Source organism: Panthera tigris, chromosome A2, assembly GCF_018350195.1.
Source record: "Panthera tigris isolate Pti1 chromosome A2, P.tigris_Pti1_mat1.1, whole genome shotgun sequence".
Classification (NCBI taxonomy): Eukaryota; Metazoa; Chordata; class Mammalia; order Carnivora; family Felidae; genus Panthera; species Panthera tigris.
The window spans coordinates 43,277,066-43,302,930 of record NC_056661.1 but is presented as its reverse complement, the minus strand read 5'-3'; the positions used below and the strand labels follow the sequence as shown (position 1 = coordinate 43,302,930).

The 25,865-nt window shown below is 35.9% G+C and overlaps 1 protein-coding gene across 1 annotated transcript in view; it reads right to left on the bottom strand.

The window, feature by feature from the left end:
• CNTN6 (contactin 6) overlaps positions 1-25,865 on the bottom strand; it is a 168,072-nt gene that overhangs the window by 96,208 nt on the left and 45,999 nt on the right. Inside the window, 3 exon segments of the mRNA XM_007076625.3 lie at positions 6,284-6,386; positions 8,644-8,847; positions 23,010-23,105. Coding sequence (XP_007076687.3) covers positions 6,284-6,386; positions 8,644-8,847; positions 23,010-23,105 — 403 coding nt within the window.

Here is a 25,865-nt window from a genome sequence, read left to right as displayed (position 1 = left end):
TACCAGATAACCTAAAAAGCATAAAAATGAGAATCATGACTAGGAGAAAAAGAAGTCAACAGAAACAGATTCATAAATTACAAAGATGATGGAATTAGCAAGCAAGGACTTTCATATTATCAGTTGGGCCCTGTAAAACAGCAGGGCATTATACCTGATAGAATATGCAGACTCAGGCTCTACTTGAGAAAGAGTCTCTATGGAAAACCAAAGACAGCAGGGGAGACCAAAGACAATAGAGAAAATGTTACCTTCTGACACCATAGCTACAGGAAACAAAGGTGGTCAACAGTAAACACAGTTTAGCTCCTTGCTAGATAAACCTCACCCTAAAATCTAGTTACCTCAATTCCTTGTAACTGATAAACCTCATCAGTGGTTCAACAACAACAACAAAAATACAAAGCATGTTGATAAGCAGTCTTCAGAGACAAAAACAAGCAAGGGAACCATACTCAAACATGGCAAATATTTTGGGATTATCAGACTGGAAATTTAAAATTACTATGATTAATGTGCTGAGGGCCCTAATGGAAAAAAAAAGAAAGCAGACAACATAAAAAAACACATTATTAATGTAAGCAGAAAAAAATGAATTTGTAAGAGATGATCAAAAGAAAATGCTAGAAAGAAAAACCATTGTAATACAAATGAAAATTCTTTTGATGGACTCACCTGTGGACTGAATATAGCTGAGGAAAGAATAAGTGAACTACAAGAAATATCAGTAAAAGTTTTCCAAACCAAAACACAAAGAGAAAAAAAGAATGAAAAACTAAAAAACCCACAAATCCTCAGAATATCTAAGAACTGTGGGCAATTATAAATGGTGCAACAGATGTCTACCAGAAATACCAGAAGGAGAACAGAGAGGAAAATGAATAAAAGAAATCGTTGAAGTCATGATGGTTGGGGATTTTTCAAAATTAACAACAGCTACCAAGTCCTAGTCGCTGGAAGTTCAGAGAACACCAAGCATGATACAAGTCCCAAAAACTAGCTACACACTCAAGAGGAGGAATATTCCATGGGGAAAGAGGGGATATCGTCTAATTATGCAAGTCTGCATGTACTGCTTTCCAAAAACATGTCACAAAAAACAGTAAGTATTTTAGGAACTGTCTTAGGTTCTAAAAATGGAAAACAATAAGAATAAGAGATGACATTGACCTTTCTTTCCCCCTTGTATCCACCTATTCACCTGATTTCCTCCCTCCCTCCCTGTCTTCTTTCTTCCCTTTCTCTATTTATCTCTCTTATTTACCAAAATATGTAAATCCTTGTTTAAATGAATATATAGTTGATAGCAAAAAAGCATTCACTAGTCATTTAACAAAAGTGTTTAGAAAGAGTGTTAATAAGAAATAGAACTTGGATTTCATTCCTCCCCAGATTAGCTTTGCTCAGTTTTGTGTTTATCGGACATCTTACAAAGTGTGGCATCTCAGAAAGTGAACAAGGAGATTCAAACTTACTTGTACAAAGTAGTCCCTATATTTGGAAAAAAAAATAACTAAACCCAAATGCGGCACGGCAATATATTCATGAAGAGATGTCAGAGAATATGATCTATAATTATCTTTCAGTAGAGTTTCTAAAAACACTTTGTAATAAACGTGCAAATATAGATTTATAATTTAAGAATCAAAGGTTTGATTTTAAACATTTTCAGTTTGTTAATTCTGCCTATCACATAATTAATTTTCAAGAGAATGTATTGTTTTTTATGTTTATTAATTTGCAAATTTTTAAAAGTTGGTGAAATATTTGAGAGATATCAAATTTTATAAGGGACCAAAAAGCATTCTCAGTATGTTTGCCCTAGTTCAACTGCAATGCAATTTGCTCTCTGAAAACTGCTGGCAAGCATATATAAAAGTTCTTTTTGATATACATATGTATAATTTTGCAAAGTATACAAAGATTTTGTCTATCTGAAGAAATGAGAAATGTATCTACACTAAAATTACACAAAGCATGTGTTTCTTATACTGGATATTTTAACACTATCACTATGACCCAGAGGATGCTTTGGACTTTCTGTTTTAACCCCAAGGACATAATCATAACATAATCAAAACATAATCTCAACATTGATTAATTTTGTCACATAAAATCTTATGGAGTATACTCCATTAAATGAATTATTTCCTTGACAATTTTCTATGAAGTGCAGTTAAGTAATCTTCATCATTTCCCATTCTTCTTAATTTTATTTCCTCTGCAACACATCTTTTATGTATAAACTTAACAATGAACGTACCATTTATCCATCAAGTTGTTTCTGGACATACACATGAGATTAAACATTTCAAGAGGGTTTTTTTTTAACCTATTATTTTTCCAACTTAAATTTTCCTGAGTTGAATACTGCTAGTACAAATTATATCAGGAAGCTTAGGTATTACCACATATTTTTAAGGTAATAAATTTTACCATATGTAGTTTCACTAGTTGTCACGTTCTAATGTATTGACTGTTTCCATCACCATGAGGTTAATTAAAGAGATGATTTCACTTATTGCTAAATCATTCCATTTGAGACTTTTTTAACAATTTATCTCATATATCCTAAGGCTTCAGTTCCCTTGTCTGGATTATTAATCTACTCCTTCCATTTACTTCCAATGTATTCTTTTAGTATGTACTCATGACTGAATCCTAAGAGTGAAGTCAAATGGTGAACTCTAAATGGGATGGTCAAAGTTTCCTAACTCTGCCTTTTTTCTTTCTTCCACTCCTCCATTTCATAGCAAGCTAAGCTTGAAATTGAGTGTGGATATTTTTTGTAAACATTTTTAAATTTTATTTATTTATTTTGAGAGAGAAAAGAGGCAGCACAAGTGGGGCAGTGGCAGAGGGAGAGGGAGAGGGAGAGAGAGAGAATCCCAAGCAGGCTCTGTACTGCCAGCACAGAGCCCAATGTGGGGTTTGAGCTCACAAATGGTGAGATCAGGACCTGAGCTGAAACCAAGAGTCAGATGCTTAACTGACAGACCCACCCAGGCGACTCGAGTGTGTATTTTAAGCAATATTTTGAGTGCCATAAATATCTCTCTCCAAAATGCAGTCCAAGTTATAACATAACCACCCATCTGTTTCAATGCATGGCACGTGTGCAGGTGTGGGTATGGGTGTGTGTGGTAAGAGGGGAGACAGGGAAAAAGGTGGGGCTGGGGGAGAGAGTGAGAGATAGAGAGAGACAGAAGGGAATGCGGCAAAGATTTATACTTGGTCAGTTCAGGTGAACGATATGTATGATTGAAGTGATTGTGCAGTTGTTACTCTTCCAGTATTTCTGTAGGTTTGAGTTTTTAGAAATGAAATGTAGACATAAATAAAATTAGGAAACCTGATATGTGAGCAATCCAGAGCCTTTATTAATCGACTAAGTTTTCTCCTTATTGTTGCTCTTTTCTACCCCAGAACTGACTCTGTTTGTTGCTCTCTCTTATACTGGCATTAGTATGAGACAGAAAAGGAATGAGCTGCAGTGATGAGAACTTGTGTACCCTCTGAGATAACCTGTTTCTAGTTCCAACATACCCACTAACTCAAACACTGGTTAGACAAAAAGATAATAGAATGTGAATTTTGGGTTCAGAATAATTCAATGAACATTCACTGCCTAAGCACCAAGTTCAATGCTAAATGTTCTTTATGTGTATTATCCACTTCATACTTCAAAATAAACATAAAAGGCTGGTATCACATTAAGTCCTCTCGGATGAGTACATGTTAATTTGTGGAGCTTAAGAAGCATGTTGCTAACAGTCAGACAACTCTTGAGAAAACTGGGAATTGAATCTGTCTTCACTGGTTTCATGAGCAACTATTTTAATCATTTATTCAAAAGATTCTAAGTTCAGAACTTAAAATGAGGTGTGACTAGCTTTGAATTGCCCTTGTGTTAACAGGAGCTTAAGTTGATTAGGTTATTTATCCAATTTGAGCCTCAGTTTTCTCATATATAATGAAAATATGATATACCCTGAATAATTATGAGGATTACATATAGATAGATTACATATATGTGTATACAATCTAAACTCTTACTAACAAATGTTTAACAAAGGTAATTTATTTATATGAAATTCCTGAGAACCAGCCTCAATAATTTTCAAAGTTTTTTTATGTAAGAATATATTCTTTAATTACAGGAATCCATCCATATTCCCTGATGCCAAATATGATAGAATCAGCTATAAATGAAATTTCAGTTGCTATCTTTCATTGTTTTTTTTTTAAGTAAATTGTCTAATTCTCAAAGTATTTTGCTGATGCTTTATGTTTTTTTATAAACTTTAATTTTGGAGAAAGCTTGAAAATGGTGAAAGTTTATCATGTCTTAAAAGGCAGGAAGACAAAAACTGTGACAGAAAGTTCCCATTTGTCCTTTTCTTATGCATGATTTAATCAGTCAATAATTATTTATTGGACACATACTGTGGAACCAATACTGTATGAAAATAAAATATGGTATTTTGAATACATGAAAAATGAGTACTTTCAGAAATTTAACTTAAAGATCTACAAAATTTCATATAGAAAGTGATGAGGGAGTGTGGGGCAAGCAGAGGGCAAAATACAGGTTGGCACTGCAGCCCCCGAGGTGGAGGATGTGTGATATTCTTCAGACACTCCTGGCTACCTGAGAACAAAGGACAAGGGTTTGGTGCCTGCCATGGTGATGTGGGAAACTAAGGCAAGTGAAAAATTAAATTCCCTTACTGCCTATAGCCCCCTGACAAGTCCTTGAGACAGGCAGAGTGACCTCCCTCTAGGACCTCAGCTGCCTCCATGATGTCACTTTGCTGGGGGCAAAAGAGACCCTTAGCTTAACATTATCCCAACCTCGAGGATCCTGTAAGTCTACTCCCTTTATCTCAACTGCCCCAAGATATACACAATCATATGCCAAGCTATGGGGCCCCTGATACACACATCTGAAGGGTGTCATGACTGAGGTTTCACTAAATGGTAATAAATGCCATTTCCCTAGCAACAGCTAGCCCCTCAAGGTCCTGGAAACCTTGCTTCCAAAATACCTTAGAGACTTACCCTGACCCCCTCCCAACCTGAGAGTATATAATGAGTTACCAGTCATGACCCCAGGGCAGCTCTTCCTGCCCATGGCTCCTGTCCCCATGTTTTAATAAATTCACCCTTTTTGCACTAAAGACATCTTCAAGAATTATTTCTTGGCTGTTGGCTACAGAACCACCCCACCATCACCCTAAAACTACATCAGAAAGGAACTTAAAAGGATTTAGTAGCCAGCATTATTTGGCTTGCTCAGTATATTTATTTAACAACAAAATGGAAACTTTAAAAAACATTTTTCAAATTTGTAATGTAAATCTCTTTTTCTAAATGTGGTGCCTGCTTTCAGAATAGACTGTATTTAGAGATGAACCTTCAAATTTGATAGCGTCACGTCTCTTATTATTCAAAATATGTTCTATAGAAAAGAAAAATCATCATTACCCGGGAGCTCGTTAGAAATGGAGAAATCAAGCCTCACCCCAGACCTACAGAACTTCAGTTTAACCATGTCGCCAGGTGATTAATTCATCTGCACACTGTTTTTAAACAGCAGATCTAGTCTAGCCATCCATCTCTTTGTGACGTGGGTACTCTTATTTACAGGCATAAGAGTGAAGTGTGCATAGTGCCTTTTGGCACAAAGAGATGTCTGCACATTTTATGCAAAATTGCAGATATTTGACTGCTTAAACACATTCCAAACCTGTTGGCTGATAAACACTCATCTGCGGAAAACAAAGTGCCTCCACTATAGGGCAAGTTGAGCTCAATTCTAATGATCTGCTATGAACAATAGCCTTTAATTAGTTTTATTTTGGAAACTTGCAGTTGCAGGTTTTTCATTAAAGAGAACTGCTGATTAATCAAGCAAGAAGACACTCCAGGCAATATATTTCTGGCTGTAGGACAAGATGGAGTGAAGGGCATGTTGAAGTTTTAGTGACTTGCTCACCGTCTTATACAAGTACACATATTCCTTTGCAAGATGCTGCCTAAATGGTACTCATTATGCTCAAAGTAGAGGAACTATCAATACATTCGGGGAGAACTGCAGGCCCACTCATTTTCAGAGTATTAGGCATGTTTGTTTAAATTCCAATCAGAAAGTTCCACTTTTGCCCAGCATTTGAAATCTATTTGGTAATTTACCTTACAGCAATGTTTGAATAACAAAAAGGTTTTTTTTTTTTTAAATTAAACAACCAGAAACAAAACAAAACAAAACAAAAAACCTTACTTTCCAAGGGCAAAGCATTCCAGTTTTACAGATGAATCCTTTGCAGCTTGTATAGTTTCAGGAAAACGCACTTCAATCTTTGGTTCATATTCCCCCATCACACCTGTTAAATATCAAAAGAGCTAGCAGCATTTCTGGAGAATAGAAGTTTTCTGTGAAGTAAATGCTTCATTAACCAAAATCTGATTATTTTGTCCTTCAATTAACAATATTTTTATATACTTTAATGAGTGATAGAGGGCAAAGAAACACTACATGATGCTACTTAAAGAATTAACTCATTCCCGTCTTCCTTAAATAAGAAATATCTAAAATATATCAAAGTATCAGAATACAGGCATCCCACATTTCCCTGTATTCCATATTAGAATCTTAAAAAAATGTGTCTTCCAATTAAGGAACGAATGCATCTAGAATATAAAATGTTTCTGAATTATCAAGAACATTTGTTCTCTAGAGATATCCAGATCTATCACCCCTTCACAGAACTCATGGGGCCACATCTGTTCAGGAGTAAGGAAATTTTCAGTTAACACTGTATACAGTCTCTTAATACAAAATAACAGTATTTTTGCAACAAAACCTATAAAGTAGTAACAACAGTTGAGATAAATAATGGCATAAATGCTCTTACACCAGTTCATTAAGAATTTAATGCTAAATGGTTTTGATGTATGTACACTTATAAAAAACATCTGTTATATAGTTTTAAGTTTTTCAATAAGGAATTATGGATATGGGATAAGAATAAGACAGTAGTCAAATATATTGTACACATGCTACCTACCAGAGGTGGAACAGAAATCTATCTTTAGGCTATCCTCATTAACTTAGCTAATTTAATCACTGGCAAATCAAGATTCTTCAAAATTTTTGATCCCCCCACTTTTTTTTTCTTACTTACATACCAAACACCAGAATAATACATTCTAAAAATAAATGGTTTATTGGTGGCCAGTGTAACCACACAAAAGCTAAAACTTACAAAATATATATCAACTAAAAATACTTGATTTTTAAGACCTTGATCATTGCAAACATTTAAAGAAGCTATGGTTGAGGAGGTAGAGAGCACTAGTTACTAGTTCAGTCAACTACGTTGGTTAAATTTTCTAGGTTCTATTCTCTTGACATCTGGTATTTCTTCAGGGACTACTTTTAGAAGAGGTTTGATATTTTTTATATTATACTATTAACATTAATATGGTATAATTCTTCTGATCTCTTTTTACCACAAATGCATTAAAGAGAATAGAGGGGATGGGAGTATGAAGGAATTAAGAAGGGGAGAAGCAGAAACTACAAGTAGACCAAAAAAGGAAAAACATGGTAGAATTTATATGCATATTATTGGCTTATGAGCTCTTTCTGTCGTGAACAGAGTACTCACTGAAGGGGAGATACTGTGAATAAATCTAGTGGTTGCTGAATTCTGAATTAAGACTATGCAAATATATTTGGGTACTTAGTGATTATAAAAACTCTGTCATAAGAACTCCCTGTATGGAATTGGTTCCATAATTCTGTTGGCTGTTATTAGCATTATGTTCTTGCTTTTCTTAAAATGCTCAGAGAGGAGAAAAACTCTATGAGGTACTACATTTCCAGCCCAGATCTGATCATAAAATGCATCAACAGGTTTTCTATCTTTACATTTACCACTGTGAATATTTAAATAAAGAATCAACTGGAGGGTTATTCTACTGTCATAACTTCCCTAGGTTTTCCAGCTTTCTAAATCTTGTGCCAGCTATGACTTGACGAAGCTACAAGACTCATCAGAGACCAATCTGAATTCTGTTCCTTGGAGGACTATAATTAGTACGAATCCTGTGTTTCATTCTTCTTTGGAATGCTTGTAATTAATGTTTGCTGCTTTGCTTTCCTTGGATGTGAACCTTTTTTTCCCCATTTTGCCAGCCAGGTAAATAAAGGATGAACAAAAAGACAAATATGAAAGAGAAAGAGGCATTAAAGAAAAGCTGCATCATATGCTCACTGAAAACATAGTATTCGATTAATAAGTTTGGCAGCACCCACACGTGCACACACACACGCCTACTTCTCCAAACAAACTTTTGTTTACATAAAATGTTCCTTAAGCAAAGAAAGTATCTGTTCCAATGCCAAAGAGATGGTGCAATATACTCAGAATCATGTATACTGTACCGTGTGAGTGAGTTATAGAATTTTCTACTATATTTTTATGATTTCTGATTTTCATCATGTTTGTCGATGAAACCTCCACTCACTCATGATGTGGCTCCTCTGAACCAGAGGGCAGCAGAAAGCTCTAGAGAACTCCCCAGGCTTCAAGAGCAATGGACAAAGTATATTCCCAAGAGACCTCATCATCTTACCATCAGTGCGCTGCACTAATGGGGTGGGTGGTCCTTGAACACTTCTCTGGGCTTCCTTGTTTGTTACGAAGCAAGTATAGTTGCCCACATCTGATGGTTCCACTTTGGCAATGTATAGGTTTCCTGTCTCTTGTGATACAAACCGTCTGTTGTCCTCTTGGACATATAAGGGGTTATCATTGAAAGTCCATGCATAAGATAAATCTGGAAAACAGAAAAAAAAACTGTTATCTTTGTTGTATTCACTCTTACCTGAAACTTCTGTGTCCTCGTCTCCTTAACTGGAATAAAATTGTGCCCCTGTTTGTCTAGTTTATGACTGTTGTCCTGTTATAATTGTAATATTCCTTTATATTCAAATATATCCAAATTTGGATGATAAATTATATGGTCACCCTCCCCTTCATTAGCTTTGTTCAATTAGGAATACAATGATGGGGTATTAAGAGAATAAGTAGATGATATATATAATTTACATATATAAGTGGATTATATATATATTTGCATATATATACACATTATATATTGTGTATATAAAAGGGATGATATATTTATGCTTTATATATATAAGTGGATGATATATATACATATTTATATATATATGATTTATATTAACAAGTGGATGATATATATGATTTTTATATATAAAATGGATCATATATATATAAGTATATATATATATGATTTCCAGAGATTAATTGATGTATATGTATATGTTAAACATACCATAAAATGCACAGATCTAAAACATTCAGTTTAGTTATTTGTAACAATTATAAACCCTATATAGCCGCCCTGCCAAAATAAAATATGGAACATTTCTATCTCTTCAGAAATTCCCTTATGTCTCCTTCTGGTCAGTCTCTACCATTGTAACTACTACCTAATTTCTATCATCATAGATTATTTCTGTCTATATTTGGATTTCATAAGAATGAAATCAAATAGAATGTACTATTTTGTGTCTGATTTCTTTTAACATATATATATTTTTAATGTTCATCTACGTTGTGTGACTATCAGTACTCCTTTGCTTTCTATTGCTGAGTAATATTCCATTTTATAAATAGACCACAATTTGTTCAGCCACTTTCTTGTTGATGAGCATTCGGATTGTTTCCAGGTTGGGACCATTATGCATTAGGTTGAAATAAACATTCTTTTATAAGACTGTCTATTGACATTTTCATTTCTCTTGGATAGGGTCCTAAGAGTGAGACTTAAGGTAGATAGACATGTGTTTAACTTTATAAGAAACTACAAAAGAATTTTCCAAAGTTGTTGTATCAGTCAACCTCTCTACCAGAATTATATATGTGAGAGTTACAGTGTTTCACATCTATGCACAAATCACATGTCTATCTTTTTAAATTTTAGCCAGAAATCTTGGAACAAGGAAAAATATTCTCATGGATTAAGGTTTTTAAGTGTGATACTATCTGAAACCTAAGACATTGTGTATACCATGAAAACTAGGTAGAACTCAACTTATGTCTAAGGAAGTAAAGAACATAACTGGTTCAAATGCGGAGGTACTGGGGGTGAAGAAGGGAAATACACATGGTTGAAAACATCTTCACCTGCAGATGAACTTGGAAACCACACACTAGGAAATCACAGCTCATAGAACAGTTGAAGCAACTAGGGGCCTCTTGGTCAGGCAGAGGCTCTGGCCATCATTGTCATCTGCACTTTTATTAAAAACGGGTGCAGAAGCATGATACGGTAAAGCCAAAAGAGACTAATTATTTCTGATATGTTCTAGAAGTCTACCCCAGGTGGAAGCAGACCGGCTGAAACATTTTTCACTAACCTTACTGAATTTAAATTCTCTAAAGGATGAGGAGGCAAAACAGATCGATAGCTATTCTTCCCTTGAATTTCATCTACATAGAAACACTCATGAGAAAGTGGGAGTATGGGAATCTTGCCATCTTTATCACCTCTTTCACCGAGGAAAATATATAAAGCATTAACAATACACTATCAAAGATTACAAAGCAGAGGAATGATGAGCATTGCTTGAGATGTTACACTTAGGAAACCAGACTTTAGAAAGCATAAAAAGAAGGAAGGAAGGAAAGAGGGAGGAAGAAATAAGAGCCTACAAATAGACCATTAATAGTGGGGAGGAGCCAAAGCATTAAATTCTAACAATAATTCATAAGTTATTTTAGTAAAAATGAATTCATCTATACTGACACAACTCTGATAATTCTCAGGAAGGAATAAAATATGAGAGGATATGTCAGAGAACAATCAACAAAAATGCCACTTATGTATAGAATGTGAAAATGCAGAGAGTGGCATTAAGCCTATAAAAGTAGTATTCAGATAGAAAAAAAATCAAAGATGTATGGTTATGTGCAAAGTATGTTGTAAATCAAGATATTTAGTATTGTGTGTATGTGCATGTGTATATGTGTGTCTATATAAATTATTTAATTCGGCAACCTAGAAATGTATACGATGGTGTTCTTAGGGTAAGAGAAAGAAATACAAAAGACTTTTTACTCTCTACATAATGTGTTTCTGTCATATTACAATTTTTAATTACTATATAATATTTGTACAAATTGGAAAAATAAGATGAAAATAATGTCAGGAAAGCTAAACACCAGAATGAGTTACAACTTGTAAAACAATAGATGAATAATATTTTTCATCCTTACTCTGAACTGTTCAGACTGGAGTATTATGTTTTATTCAGAGCACATTAGAATCACGAAGCAAGCTTGTTAAAATACAGATAGCTAATCCTACTCTTAGCAATTTGGTTTCATTATATCTGAGTGAAGTATCATGGAATCTGTATTTTCAACACCCTACAAATGGCTCATGTGGGTGAACTGGAATATTATGTTCAGAGCACTTCTTATTGGAAGGGGAATTAAAATTCTCAAGTATATCAAGAGACAGATAACCAACATAGCAAAGGCCAGAAATTAAGTCACAAAAGAAAATGATAAGAACTTAGATTGTTACCCTGGGAGCAGGGTGGGGAAGAATAATTGAGCTGTCTTCATAGACTGAATTGCTGCCAGGTGTATGAAGGGTTAAGTAACGCCCTTTCTCTTGATGTCCAGGAGGCAAAAATAGGACTTTGGCTGTTGGGGGTTACAGAGGGCTATACGGTCTTTAATAAAATGAAGACCATCCTAAACTTCAGGACTATAATAGCAGGTGATTTATGAGGTAACAGCTCTCTATCAAAGATGACAAAGCAGAGGAAAGATGAGCAATGCTTGAGATGTTATGAAAAAATATTTATTTTTGCAATGAATGGGAAGTTAAAGCTATGAATTGTCTACTCCACCCTCAACGTTCCTTTGATCTAAGAGTCTAATGCTTTTAGATCAAGTATGCATAAATGCAATTCACTTTTTATTTTTGAAAATATGCCTTGACATTCTTGTCCTGTTCCTGGGTATTGAATCTTCATTGCTTTTACAAGTCTCTACTGGAGTCTTTTATCATTTCATGTGGTCTCTTGCTTCTAAGTTTCTTTACTGATGTCCTTTGCTGCTTCACTTCTAAGCCTGATACTCTGTCTCCACCAAAGAGAAGATGCTCAAAGGGTTTTTGTTTGAAACTGAGAGCTATCTAGATAGTAAATTTTTCTTCAATAAAGAGAGAAGGAAAAAATGTAGATCAGATTCCCTTGCTGTCAGTGACTCCTCATCTTTTGAACCTTTTGTGAAATAAAGACAATCTTGAGCAAATTCCCAGGGCTATGTCCCAGCTTAGGGATCTTTATTCAATTCTGATTTGGGAAGAGGAATAATCTCTAGTTCTATGAAATCCAAGGTAACCCTCTCACTTAACAGAAATTACAAGTTGCCACTAATGCCCAAGAAATCTTTGTATTCTTTACCCTATAATCTTGAGACCTGAGACTGTAATTTCCATTTCTCCCTTGGTGAATTCATTTTCACTTTGCTAAAACTTTCTGATCTATCCCTGCATGTGATGTATCTTTCTTCAATAGTGGAACATTTAGAAGTTGCCAGAAGAATGTGGTTCAGAAGTAAAGAAAATTATATAAAAAACAATGAGCACTTTTATTTCATAGCTGTTTCATCAATCCATAAATTCATTTTGTGAGGCTAATTGGCTATTAATAATATGCCCATTAAATAGTACAGGGTATTGGAGCTAAAAGTATGAAAGTAATTTCCCCAAATCACATTGTTTGCAGGTGCAAGGGGTAGGACTTGAACCTAGCTCTTTCAGATGCCAAATCCCCTAGGCTATTCTTCCTTACCCTGACACTTCTTTCTAAACACCCAAGCTCTCTGCCTATCCAAGCCTACTGAGAACTAGGACACCTGTTCCTCTCTACCCATCCTCTCCCTCCATCAACAATGTCTGTCCTGTGTTCAATTTCCTCAGAATCTTACAGAATGAAACGTTAATCTGTCACTCTCAATCACTTCAACCTGTTTGTAGCTAGTACTAGTGGGGAAGAGTATGCATTTTTAAACCACTAAGAAGTAATTATTTTCTCCAAAATGGCCTCACTAGAATAGAGATTTTGAAACTTCAGGGTGTATCACAATCACCTAGAGGACTTGGTAAAACACAAATTGCTGGGTTCTACCCTCCCGGTTTCACTCTCAGTAGGTCAGGAAAGGAACCAGAGAATTTGCACTGCTAACGAATTCCCGGGAAATGCTGAGACTGGGGGCGTCTCAGAACACTACTTTGAAAACCATTAACACAGTGGTAATTCTCAATCTCTTCTGCATAATCATACTAGGAAGGGAAATGGCTCAGAGTTTGACAAAATGGTGGCCATCTTGTATATTTCTCTTTGGGCAGTACGTGGGAGCCTGGAAAAGAGGATGTTCCTCAGTTCATGGATTTGCGGCATGTCTGGGATGGAAGGGACCTAAAGATCCTCCAGCCCAACCTTCTCTTTTTACTGGTGAATGAGAAGAGGGGAATATGGCAGTAGTTCTGTAGTAGTTCTAGAATCCAGGTACCCCTTTGTGCTCCTCTGTGAATTGGTGAAGAAGTTAAGCTGCGAGCCCTTCCAGTCACTATATTTTCCATCCCACCTTTCTCCCTTTTCCCTATGGGCCACCTATTCCCATCCACCCAAACAGCCAAGCTACCATGGGGGCTTTTATCTACTTTGTTCCTTCATCAGCCACTGTAATGCTTAATTTGTATATTTTTAATGGGGAAAGAAAAAAAAAACCTTACAAATTAGAAGTTTAAAATTCTTCCCATTTGGCTTTTCTTAATTAAATGTATAATTCATGAGCCACTTAAGTTGAAACCATTGAATTTTTAAATATTTTCTCCACCATCGATGACATTTATGTTATTAATGATTGTGATGCATTTTCCCTGTGATGATTCAGCAGTAACATTAGAACTGAATGATAATTGGTCCTTCCTGAAGCACTGCCTGTAGTTTCACATTGACACCATCCTCTACAACTTTATTATTAGAAATGGCAGATCTGCAGTAAGCAATTGAAGACTCTGTGTTCCCTCGAGCATACAACAAACACTGTTTTCCCTAGAGCATGGTTACATTTTGACATAATTTACAGCCCTATATCTTGCACTGCAATATTTAAAACACAAACACAAGAGATCCATGCTATTGTACCCATTATATGGGATGTAATTTTTATTAGAGGAGAGGTATCCCATGTGGAAGAACAATGACACTGAGAACTTCTATTGGCTCTGTAAGATAGACTTCGAAATTGGTAGCATGTGTCTAGAAGTAGAAAATGCATGAGAAGAATAAAGAATCTGAAGCATTGTTCTCAGATTTAGTGGGCAAATCTCCCCTTTGGAATAACCTGGAATGCGTGTACTTTACTGTAAACCTTGTGAAATGCTTTGGAGTTAAATGTGACTGGCTGTTGGGTGGTAAATCATGGGTATGCTAGCTCAGCGGCAAAGACCTAATCCAAGAAAAATAATTCCTTTTCTGGGTTGAAGTCATTGATACTGGTATTGAGCAAGTTTATGATGCAGCCCAGAACACTGCCCTGACACCTTTACAGCCACTCCGATTTGAGTTCCCATTTGTTCCACAATTACTGCTTAACCACCTAGGTTTTATTAGATGCCTTTTGATTTATACACCCGTGTTCAGAGTCATGGAGATAGCTGCTTTTATCATTTACAAACAACCACTAAGTAAAGGCCCTCTGAGTTCCTATTAGTGCTAGTTTCCAAAGAACTCTGGTACTGCTCATGTCCTAGAGAAGAAATGAAAACACAGCCAGTGTCTGAGTGAACTTCTGAGAAACCTCCAATTGTAAGGAAGAGGGGCAAATCATGAAGGCAAATACACAAAGACCAGACTTTCTTTTTTCTGCTCAATTCCATCCTCCATAGGTGAGCTAAATACAGAAAATGTAAGTGATGGACTATTTCAGTGGTTCTCAAGCAAGGGTGATTTTGCCTGAGAGGGACTATTTGGCAATGTGTGGAGATATTTTTCCTTCTCTTTATTGGGGGAGGGAGTGCTACTGGTACCAACAGGGCACAGGCCAGGAACGTTGCTAACCATCTTCACAATACACAGAACACAGGACTATCCCTATCAAAAAGAATCGTCTCATCCTTAAGTGTCAATAGTGCTGATGGTGAGAAACCCTGGGCTCTACAAATGGAAACAGGCTGTAACACAAGACTTGTGTCTGATGTCATGGAAAGTAAGATAAAACATTCTTACTGGGTATGAATAAGATTCTGAAAGTAGACAGAGGAAATGTGGTGCATAGGACTCTGGTCAGCTACATGATCTTTCTGATTCTAACATGTTACAGTAACATTATGCAAATTAATTTACCTCCCTGGGTGCTGTTTACATAATCTCCAATAGAGATAAGAGGACTTGCTATTTCCATTTATACTTTATTCAGCAGTTATCATCTATTGTGGGCTAGATTATGTCAGATCAGATTAGGCAGGAGAATAAATGCAGTAGTGTTTACACTCAACATATGTCTTCTCGGTCAAGTAAACAATTACTTCTTTAAAACAATTACTCAATTTCTAGAATGGAGACATTTTCTTTGAAAGTGTTATATGAGTTGAGGTACAGAAAATGCTGAGCTGAGTGCCCAGTGTACAGGAGGTATTCATTATCTCATCCAATCAAATGCTTTAAACACTACTTACACATGGTGTTAAAAGAAAAAAAGAGAGACATAGACAATAGGTCCCAAATGGAGTCACTGGTGCTAAGTCCCACATTGGCAACCCAAATTCCAGTTTCAGCCTCTCCCAGAAATGTGACCCTTAACCAGGCAATCTGGAATTACTGGGTCAGCACTTGTGAGGCAATCCACCTGACAGACCCTATTTGTCCTCCAGAGGAAGGTGACCTTGCCTGAAACAATTTACTTCGCTCGAGCAACTTCCTTGTTTTGCCTCTTTCTGTCTCTAAAAGTCTTTCATTTTGTATAGCTCTTCAGAGCTCCTTCCCATTTGCAAGATGGTTTGCTGCCCAATTCATAAATCATTGAATAAAGCCAATCAGATCTTTAAATTTATTCAATTACATTTAGTTTTTTAACAATGGTAACTTCTAAATTGATTTCTCCAAACCAGAGCTTTCCCCATAAACATGTAAATCCAACTGCCTACTCAAAATTTTCATTGTTCTATCTAATAGACATCTGTAAGTTAAAATGTACCCAAACAAATTCCTGATGTCTCCCATTCCAAAATCTGCTCTCCCTTTATTGGTCTCATCCCAATAAATGGCATTCCATTCTTCCAATTGTTCAGTACAAAAACTACTCCTCTCTTTCTCTTACAGTCTACGTTTAATCTTCCAGGAAATTATTTTAGGTATACCCTCTGAACATATAGTGAAAGATGGTTACTTATTCATCTGTTTGTTGCTATCATCCCAGTTCAAGCCATCATTATCTCTCCCCTGAATCACTTTTAACTCCTTATATTATTGCCCCTTTATGGTCTATTCTCTAGAGAAAAATTTTTTTATGTTTATTTATTTATTTTGAGGGAGGGAGAGAGAGAGAGAAAGAGAGAAAGCGAGTGCAAGCAGGCTCTGCACTGTCAGCACAGAGCCCAATGCGGGGCTCAATCTCACAAAGTATGAGATCATGAAGTGAGCCAAAATCAAGAGTCAAATGCTTAACCAAGTGAGCCACACAAGTGCCCCAATAATAAAATTTTTAACTGGAAGTCAGATAAATTATGTCAGTCTTTTGCTCAGTACCACACAAGGCATTCTAATCTCAGTCACAGTAAAATTCAAAGGCTCTAAAATAGCTCTAAAGTAGTGCTTATATCCTCATCTAGTCTCATGTTTGCACACTTTTCTTTCTCTATACTGGTTTTATTGCTATTCTTCTAATGTGCCAGATACAGCCCTACCACAGGCCCCTTGCACATGCTGTTCCCTCTGCCCAAAATGCCTTTTCTCGATGTCTCACTCTCTCATTCTTTTAGTTCTTTTCTCAAATACAAACAAAGCCTACTGTGGCCTCACAATATACAATGGCAACACCCACCACTCCTGACCCACTTTAGTTTTCTCCCTAGCTTTTATGACCATCTGTCATATTTTTATACTTGCTTATTATAAGATTCATGAAGGGAAAGACTTTGTCACATTGTTCTCCACTATCCCTAAAATTCACTAAAATGAGTGGCTTAGGATGTACACAATAAATATTTGTTGAGTAAATAATAGTGCAATTTCAATAATGATGGCTATCACTGTCATTACTATACCAACAGGCAACTCTTGAGCCTGTCTGCCTTTTACACACTCAAGCAACCCCAAAGTAATGCTGTTGTTGCTGATTTGTCCTACTTACTAAGAAAACACCACTGTCATTTACTCCAGAAACAGAAGGGGGAAAAAAAAAACTAGGTAGAAGGCCATATGAAAATTTAGCACTTTTTCCTCTATGTAATTTTCCTCTTGATTCTATAACATAATTTTGAGACTTTGCTGAAAATGATTTTCCATTTATGTTGAATTGCCAACATTTTTATTGATGAAAATACAAACGCTGGGCTCAAACAGCAGTGCTATCTTCCTACCACAGACATAGATGCTCCAAAATACTGGCATAAATTCAACTGTTGTACCAACCTAAAAGTTTTATCTGAGAAGACAATGGAATATTTCCTCTAAAACAAACTTTAAGCCTATGATGTTTATGAGCCCAGGATTGAGAATTTTATATTGAGACAATAAAGGGAAAGAATGTGCTTTACTTTAGATATGATGAAACTATAATTTCACAGTGAAGGTGATCTTAATTATTTTAGACAACATGTACCATTCTTTCACTCTGTCATTTTAAAAGAAAATTTCAGGGGTGCCTGGGTGGCACAGTTAAGCGTCTGACTTCGGCTCAAGTCATGAACTCACAGTTTGTGAGTTCCAGCCCTGCATTGGGCTTTTTGCTGACAGCGAGGAGCCTGAAACCTGCTTCGAATTCTGTGTCTCCCTCTCTCTCTGTACCTCCCCCACTTGTATTCTGTGTGTGTGTGTGTGTGTGTGTGTGTGTGTGTCAAAAATAAATAAAAGATTAATTTTCTTTTTCTAAATAAAGAAAAAAAACTTCATGTGAAGCTGGGTTAACTCACTGCACCCATGAAGATCTACTGATGGTTTATTTTCAAATTCATCCAATACCTTTGGCTTCAAGTTTTTCATCTCCATTCAAAAAGTTCAAGATAATTTTGAGTTCAGTGATGTTGCAAATGACTTATGCAGAATCTCCATTAAAGTGACAAGGCTCTTAAGCAAAAGTACATCCTTGAGGTGAGTGAAAACCCATAGTAGAAAGACTTCCCTGCAACAAAGTTCATAGTCTATCTCAAGGCTCAGTGACCCCTCCCCCAAATGAATAAGCAAAATAAATAGTGTATTGCCTCTTTTTGTCACATAAACCTGGATACAGAGAAGAGATCATAGAATCCTCTAGAGACCTAGTAAAGGAAAGGAAAAGTCTTTTTAGCTGACTAGTAAATTTTAGCTTTGCCAAGCACCAAGAGGCTAACTAGAAGACTTGTATTTTTCTTTCTTTCTTTTCTCTTTTTTTTTTTTTTTGTTTTGAGACTTGTATTTTTCTGACATGGGTATCCAAATTATGGATAATAACTATAATAGACAATAGAAGGAACTGTTGGAGATTGTGTAGAGATGAGGGAAGTCATAGACTACCAGTGAGAGAGTTTAGGAGAAAGGAAAACAATGTCTAATAGGGTATAAAGTGTTTCAACCAGATAAACATTGTAGCACTCTCTGTGGTCTTCAGGCAAAAGTTTAAGAAAAAATTTATATTTCTCTGTAACATTCCAGAATTATATTTTTTTAGGAAGATGGAAACGGGGGCTTAATCTGGCTCTATTGGCATAGATTCAGTCACATTCATGGAGTTTATCTGTAGTTAAGAAATAGGATTAAGGAAGCAAATATACTTCTCTCCTCAGAGTATAGGGAATGGTTCCTGTTTTGTGTCCAAATATCACATTTCTAAGAGATAAAGCAGAATGTGCCAGTTTTGTGTTCTGGCATTATTGCCTAGGTTTCTTTCTCTTTCACTATGGGTCCCTTTCCTTTCGAATAAGCTTTATCTATAAATTCTCTCTTTCTAGAAGAACAGCACACTCACAGTTACCTTTAAAATTGGGTAGGAAATATCCACAAGAAAGCCTATTCTGAAGTCAGGACTCCTTTGGTCTATATGGAAAAAAAAAAAGGGGCATCAATAAAACAGCACCTATTGAGTTTGGTTTATGCCGATTACTCTACTTCACTGAGTGATCACTAATCATTTATATGGGAAATCCATCTACACACTTTTTCCTTTTGTTTTGTTCCTGGAGCCATTTTCTTCCCCCAGGTCAATTTATAGAATTCAACCTATTTGATAATTTTTCTTAGTCTCCCATAGTTTTTGTTTTTGGCTTTTGTTTTATAAAACAAACTACAATGTATCTGATAGGCCTGCTTGTTTTTAAAAAAAAATTTTAATATTTATTATTGAAAGAGAGAGTCAGAGAGTGAGCAGGGGAGGACCGGAGGGAGAGGGAGACACAGAATCCAAAGCAGGGTCCAGGCTCTGAGCTGTCAGCACAGAGCCCGACGTGGGGCTCAAACTCATACACCGCGAGATCATGACCTGAGTTGAAGTCGGACGCTTAACCAACTGAGCCACCCAGGCGCCCCAGGCCTGCCTTGTTTAACAAATGTTTTCCAAGTTTTTTTTTGTTTTGTTTTGTTTTGTGAATACACTAGAGAAAAAATATATATAACTCAGAATGTTCTGATAACATCATGTTTAAGATAATTTCTCCCTTATCTTGGCTAGAGAGATTTGAACTTAGAACGAATGGATGTGAAGGGTATTCTTTGCTGTTGGCTCTGAAGATGGAAGAAAACATGTGGCAAGAAGTGCAGGCATCCTCTAGAAGATGACAGTGGCCCTTGACATCTGGCCAGAAAGGAACTGGGATAAACCTGAGTTCCACAATGGCGAGGAACCCAGTTCAGCCAACAACTTGAGTAAGCCTGGCAACCGAGCCTTCCTCAGACTTGTCAGAAAAGAATGCCATCTGGTCATGACTTTGATTTTGTCCTTGTAAGAATCTGAGTAGAGACACCAGCCACATCATCCTTTGGCTTCTGACATATAGAACTGTGAACTAATAATTGGGTGTTGCTTGAAGCTACATATATATACACACATATATACATCCTAAACCAGAGAAAAATTACAAAGACAAAAATGTCTATGTGTAAAATTGGCTCATTTTAAACCAGCTGCCCACTAAATCAATTTGAAGGTTATCCAACCAATATGTTTCTCTACATTCTTAAAGTCTTTCTTGGCACAATTCACCTTCACAGGAAGGTGAGAAAGGAAAAGGAAGAATAAAGAATTGTTTCAAATGAGCCAGTTAAAGACACTCTTAAAACTCTTAGCAAACCTGGAGGTGTAAGAGTGTTGAAACTGATACACAATCTGAGGTTTAACCATTAACTACAGAGCTTTCTATCCAAAGGCATTTTTTTTTTTTTTGGAAGTCAGAAATTCCTCTACTAGAATCTTGTCTTCATTTACTAACTGAAAACTGATTTACTTAGTTTATCTGACTCTTGGTTTCCTCATTCAAAAATGATTATTCTTAATGATCAGAATCCTGGGAATGAGAAAATCATGCAAAGTCCTTTTTGCTCATGATATCAAGTCAATAATTAGTAGTCATTGTTACTAGTATTAATACTTTCCTCTTCTAATGAATTGATGACTCTTTGTATAGTTGGATCAAAGGGTGTCTGTCAATATTCCCCTCAGTTTTGATTGGGAGAACTATAAAGAACAGAAGAAAAGTATTCCAGCTTTTCTGCCTTTGTAGAGATGAGGAAGCATGTGCAACCCCAGGAGCTCTCAGGATGAAAATTCCTACAATAGCCGGATGAAGTCAATATTGACAAATACCTTGACATCCTGCTAAAAACATATGATATAATCAAATTTGGTATCAGACAAATTTGTCATAACTTGCATGCAATAGCCATTAGTTATTCACTTAAAAAGGTCTTAATGGAAGGCAGTTTTTGTCTATGACTTAATCTCATGGCATTAAGCAGAGAGAACTGTTACAATAAGGGTCTTACATGCTTTAGATGATCAACACATACTTTAATGGTGGTAGGTAACAAGGTAATAGGGAAAGCTTTTCCTATCTGGCTTCCTTTTAAAAATATATGACATTCATTTACAAATATTTGACATTTCTGCTACCTTCATTCAGGGTAAACAAAGTTGAAAATAATCTTCAATTCTGACAAGATTCTTTGACCAAAGTCAGAGCATAAAATGACATAGACTGACATAGACTGACAGCACAAAACAGGCATGATTTTGCCTGTCTTGTCATCTTAGGTTATGCCACTAAAAATAATTTCCCTATGGTTAAAAAATAAGCGGCATTATATTTTTTCAATGCTGCAGAATAATACTATTTTATCTCAGATAGCATTGAAAACAGTATAACTCTCCCCCAATATTTTAGGTGAGCATAATGTTATACTACTGTGTAATATTTTTGAATAAAATATTGTTAACTTCTAATCAGTTTCTTTTTTTTTTTTTTTTGCATCAGCATTTCATGTAACTGTGTAAAAATGAAACAAATGGAAAAATGTTTTCAGGTTTTAAAAGATCATAAATAATATTTTGTTTAATATTAGGGGTAAAATAGCTTTCATTTTATTTTTAAATATTTGTTATAACTGCTTTCAAAATTCTCCCATTCCAGAGTGGGACTAAACTATAAAAGGGCTGCTCTAGGAGCCACTCTGGCTGGATTTGGAGCTCGGCTCCAGGACCTATCAGCTATGTTACCATAGACTAATTACTTAACCTCTCTCTACCTTATTGTTGTCATTTGTGAAACAATCATAGTATTTCTTTCATGAAGCTGCTATGAGAATTTTAAAAGTTAATACATGTAAAGTACTTAGATCTATGCTGTATAAGTATTAGCTATTATTATTAAGCTAACTATAATATAGTCAGTATGATGCTGAATTGAACCAAATCAAATGACTCCATGGATATTTTGATGCTGCTTATTCCAGATTCACTGTTGGTTAAGAATCTACCATATTTTACCAAATCATTTGACCAAATGCAACCCTGAGGGGGTGCGAATGAGTAGATGGTTTAGGTCCTTGGCAACAAACAGGTTAATTCATGGATCAGTCCAGATTCTTACAAACTAGAGATTGGTGTCGAGTGCATGTTTTCACCATTGCTAGGAGATACTCTGATTTGGTGCCATCCAAAATTTGCTTGTAATTAATGTGGTAACTCTCCTCTTACAATAGTTAAGGTGAGGTTCCCAAGAGGAATGTTGGAATTTGCTTTTCCATGGATGTCCATAGTAACAATGAAATAACAATCTCAGCTTTCTTTTCTGAATAAGTACTAGCCATTACACTCATCAATTTGCATTCATTAGCTCACTCAACATTCACAACAGCACTGTAATACAGATTATCAGTTTGTGTCTCAATTCTACAGGAGAGGAAACTGAGCCAAAGGAGGTTAAACAAATTGTCTCCTGTCATTCAGGGTGACAACATTAGATTGCATCAGGGGTCATTTTTACTTGGTACTCAGGTACTCATTTTCACTCGAGTGACTGCATGAAAAAAATTCTTTTAAAAATGATTTACAATGGAACTGTTCAGATGCGATAGGATGAACTTGAAGGGACTTGAAGTTCCTTTTGATTTGATGAAGAGCTATCTTTGACTTCAAGATGTGCCTTCTTTACTCATCAAGAGACCACATTAATGGTGTGACCCAAAGTACCCCCCACCATACCTCCAAAGTGTGGTGGTGGGCCACAGAGAAGCACCACACCTTGACCTTCTCGGACGGACACTGTGCTTCTTGTTTTGGTTTCAAAGTCTTCAATATCTTGGAAAACAAACAAAACAGCTTTAGAATCATCTTGCAGTAACAAACACATTAAAGAAGAATCTCAAACTTATTTTTATTCTTAACAGTAATGGACACCCATACTTGGCTGACCAGAAGATTTAGTTGATGATCAATTTATCTACACTGATTTTTATCTCTAAAAATCTCTTTTTTCCTTCTTTTTTCTTCTTTCTTCTCTTCTTCCTTTTTCATATAATCAGAGTATGTGATGAAAACATTTATTAACAATACCTACTATCTGTTTACTTTTATTCTCCCAGGCAGCCTGTAGCCCAGCAGAAAATCTTTAAAATCCAGCACATATTTACTTTCTTTGCCCAGGGAAGGTGTGATTAAAAAAAAAAAAAAGAAGGTATGTATATGCAGCAAGTTTGCTGTAATCTTCTAGCATCTTAGATTAATGGTTGGTATTTGATGTGCACATGAAGTCTGTGAGAACTTAGGATGGAATAGAGTGAGGGAAAGAGTTGAATGTGACTGAACCAATGAGAAAGAAGGCATATTTTCTCATTTTCTTGTTCTACTCCTTCAAAAAGTAGCATCATGATCTTGTTTGGAGTGTTGTAATATCCTACACCATAAAACAATCATATAAATTCACTGTTAGAAGAAAGCTAACTAGTTATCTTGTTAAGCCATCCACAGGAGGTACAAATCTTTCAACATTCCTGGAAAATGGTCATTCAGCATCCAGGAATGAGTAAATCGTTGAACTTCTCTGAACCTTAGGTTTTTTCACCTGTAAAATTCTTTTATACATTCATTTAGTCTTTTAACAAATTTGTATTGAATCCCTACTCAAATGCAGGAAGCGTATTAAGGAGAGAACATGTATTGGTAAATGAATCAGGCATGTACATTGCCCTTATTGTGCTTGTTATCTAAGAGGAAAACTAGAACACACGTTAAAAAACAAAGCAACAAATGTATAATTTACAAATTGTGATAATTATTATGGTGTGGAGGCTGCTGGTTGTCTACAAAAATGATATATGCTCCCTTCTTCCATAATAATAGATTTGTAGATCAAATACACTTTTCCAACCAGAGGCTACGTTTCACAGACATCTTCGCACTTCATACGGTAAGGAGAAACGAGTGAAACTTCTACCTATTATGTGTGAAAGGAAATGTCCACAGTTGTATGTTCTCCACCCATACCTTCAGCATCTAGATTGCCAATGACAGGAAAGATCCTGGTGAAGTTGAAAGAGCAACTATTAACCGGGGTACTTGAGTGATTGCATGGAGTACAACCACAGCTGATCTGGAACATCCACTCTGGATCATCATAGTAAAGATAAATAAACTCCTATATTGTTTGAGGCATTTATTTTGAGGTCTCTGTATTATAGCAGTTTAACCTTGTTTTTCTTTTCTTCTTTAAAATTTTTAATGTTTATTTTTGAGATGGAGAGAGAGAGACAGAACTCCAACAGGGGAGGGGCAGAGAGAGAGGCAGATCAGAATCCTAAGCAGGTTCCAGGCTCTGAGCTGTCAGCACAGAGCCCGATGCAGGGCTCAAACTCATGGATCATGAGATCATGACCTGAGCAGAAGTTGGACGCTTAACCGACAGAGCCACCCAGGCACCCCAGCAGCTTAACTTTTTATCTAACTGACCTATCTTGTAAGTGAAAAGAACAGGATACAGATGTCATGGATGAGAGACAGCCATGCAATGGTGATATGGAGAAGGGAAAATATTCCTTGCAGAAAGAAAAACATGTTTAAAAATCTAGATGTAGATAACAGCAGGGAACTTTCATAATATTGAAAGAAAGCACTATTCATGGGCACATAGTAGGCAGGGGTCAATGAGAAACTGCAGTAATCAGGACATTTGGGGCTATTATATTATAATGGAATTATATTAAAAGTAAAAAGGGAACACCAAGAAACAACTGAATAATAAATCAGTGCAAAAGTTGAAAAACATCCACAAGGTCATAGAATGGAATGCCACCCATGATTAGAAAGAATTTATTAAATATAAAGGACTCATGTGGAAAGTTCTTGGAAAGTGAGTTAGACTATTAAGTTAAAAAAGTGCTAAATATTGCTATGACCTATCCCACTGTGAAAGAATGAAGTAAAAACCTAAATATGAGCATCTCTTTTAATTGGTATAGAGAAAATTATAGAATATATATATTTTTATTATTCACCTTGGTTATCTCAAGGGAGTGAGTGAAAGATATGGAAGTGGAGATTATTAGATCTTTACCTACAGCTCTCTTTATCTTTAAAAATATAAAGATTATAAATTGTATGTGCCTTTTTTGCTTAACAACTTCACTGTAGTATAATTGAAATTAATTTGTGGTGTGATTTCGCGAGATTGAAGACTTCTATTTTGATTATTGTGTGTGTCTTATCCATAAGTTATCTAAATTACAATGTCATGTAAGCTATAAGACATATGAGCCCTGAATTCACAGGTGAGGCAAGGTCCAGATTTATGAGAATGAAATTTAACAGCATATATATAGCATTTCAAGCCATAGGAATGCACGTAATCCCCATGGGATGACTCTCAAATTTTTGGCAAGAACAATTTGGTAGATAGTCATCTAGAATCAAACTCTAAAAATCTCCAATATTTACAGGTAGAGTAGAGAACTATAGAGAAAGGAAAGAAGGAAGGAAGGGGAGGGAAAGAGGGAAGGAGAGAGGAAGACAGAAAAAGGGAAAATAGGTAGAAAGCGGCATCTAAGACATGGAATAAGATGCGGA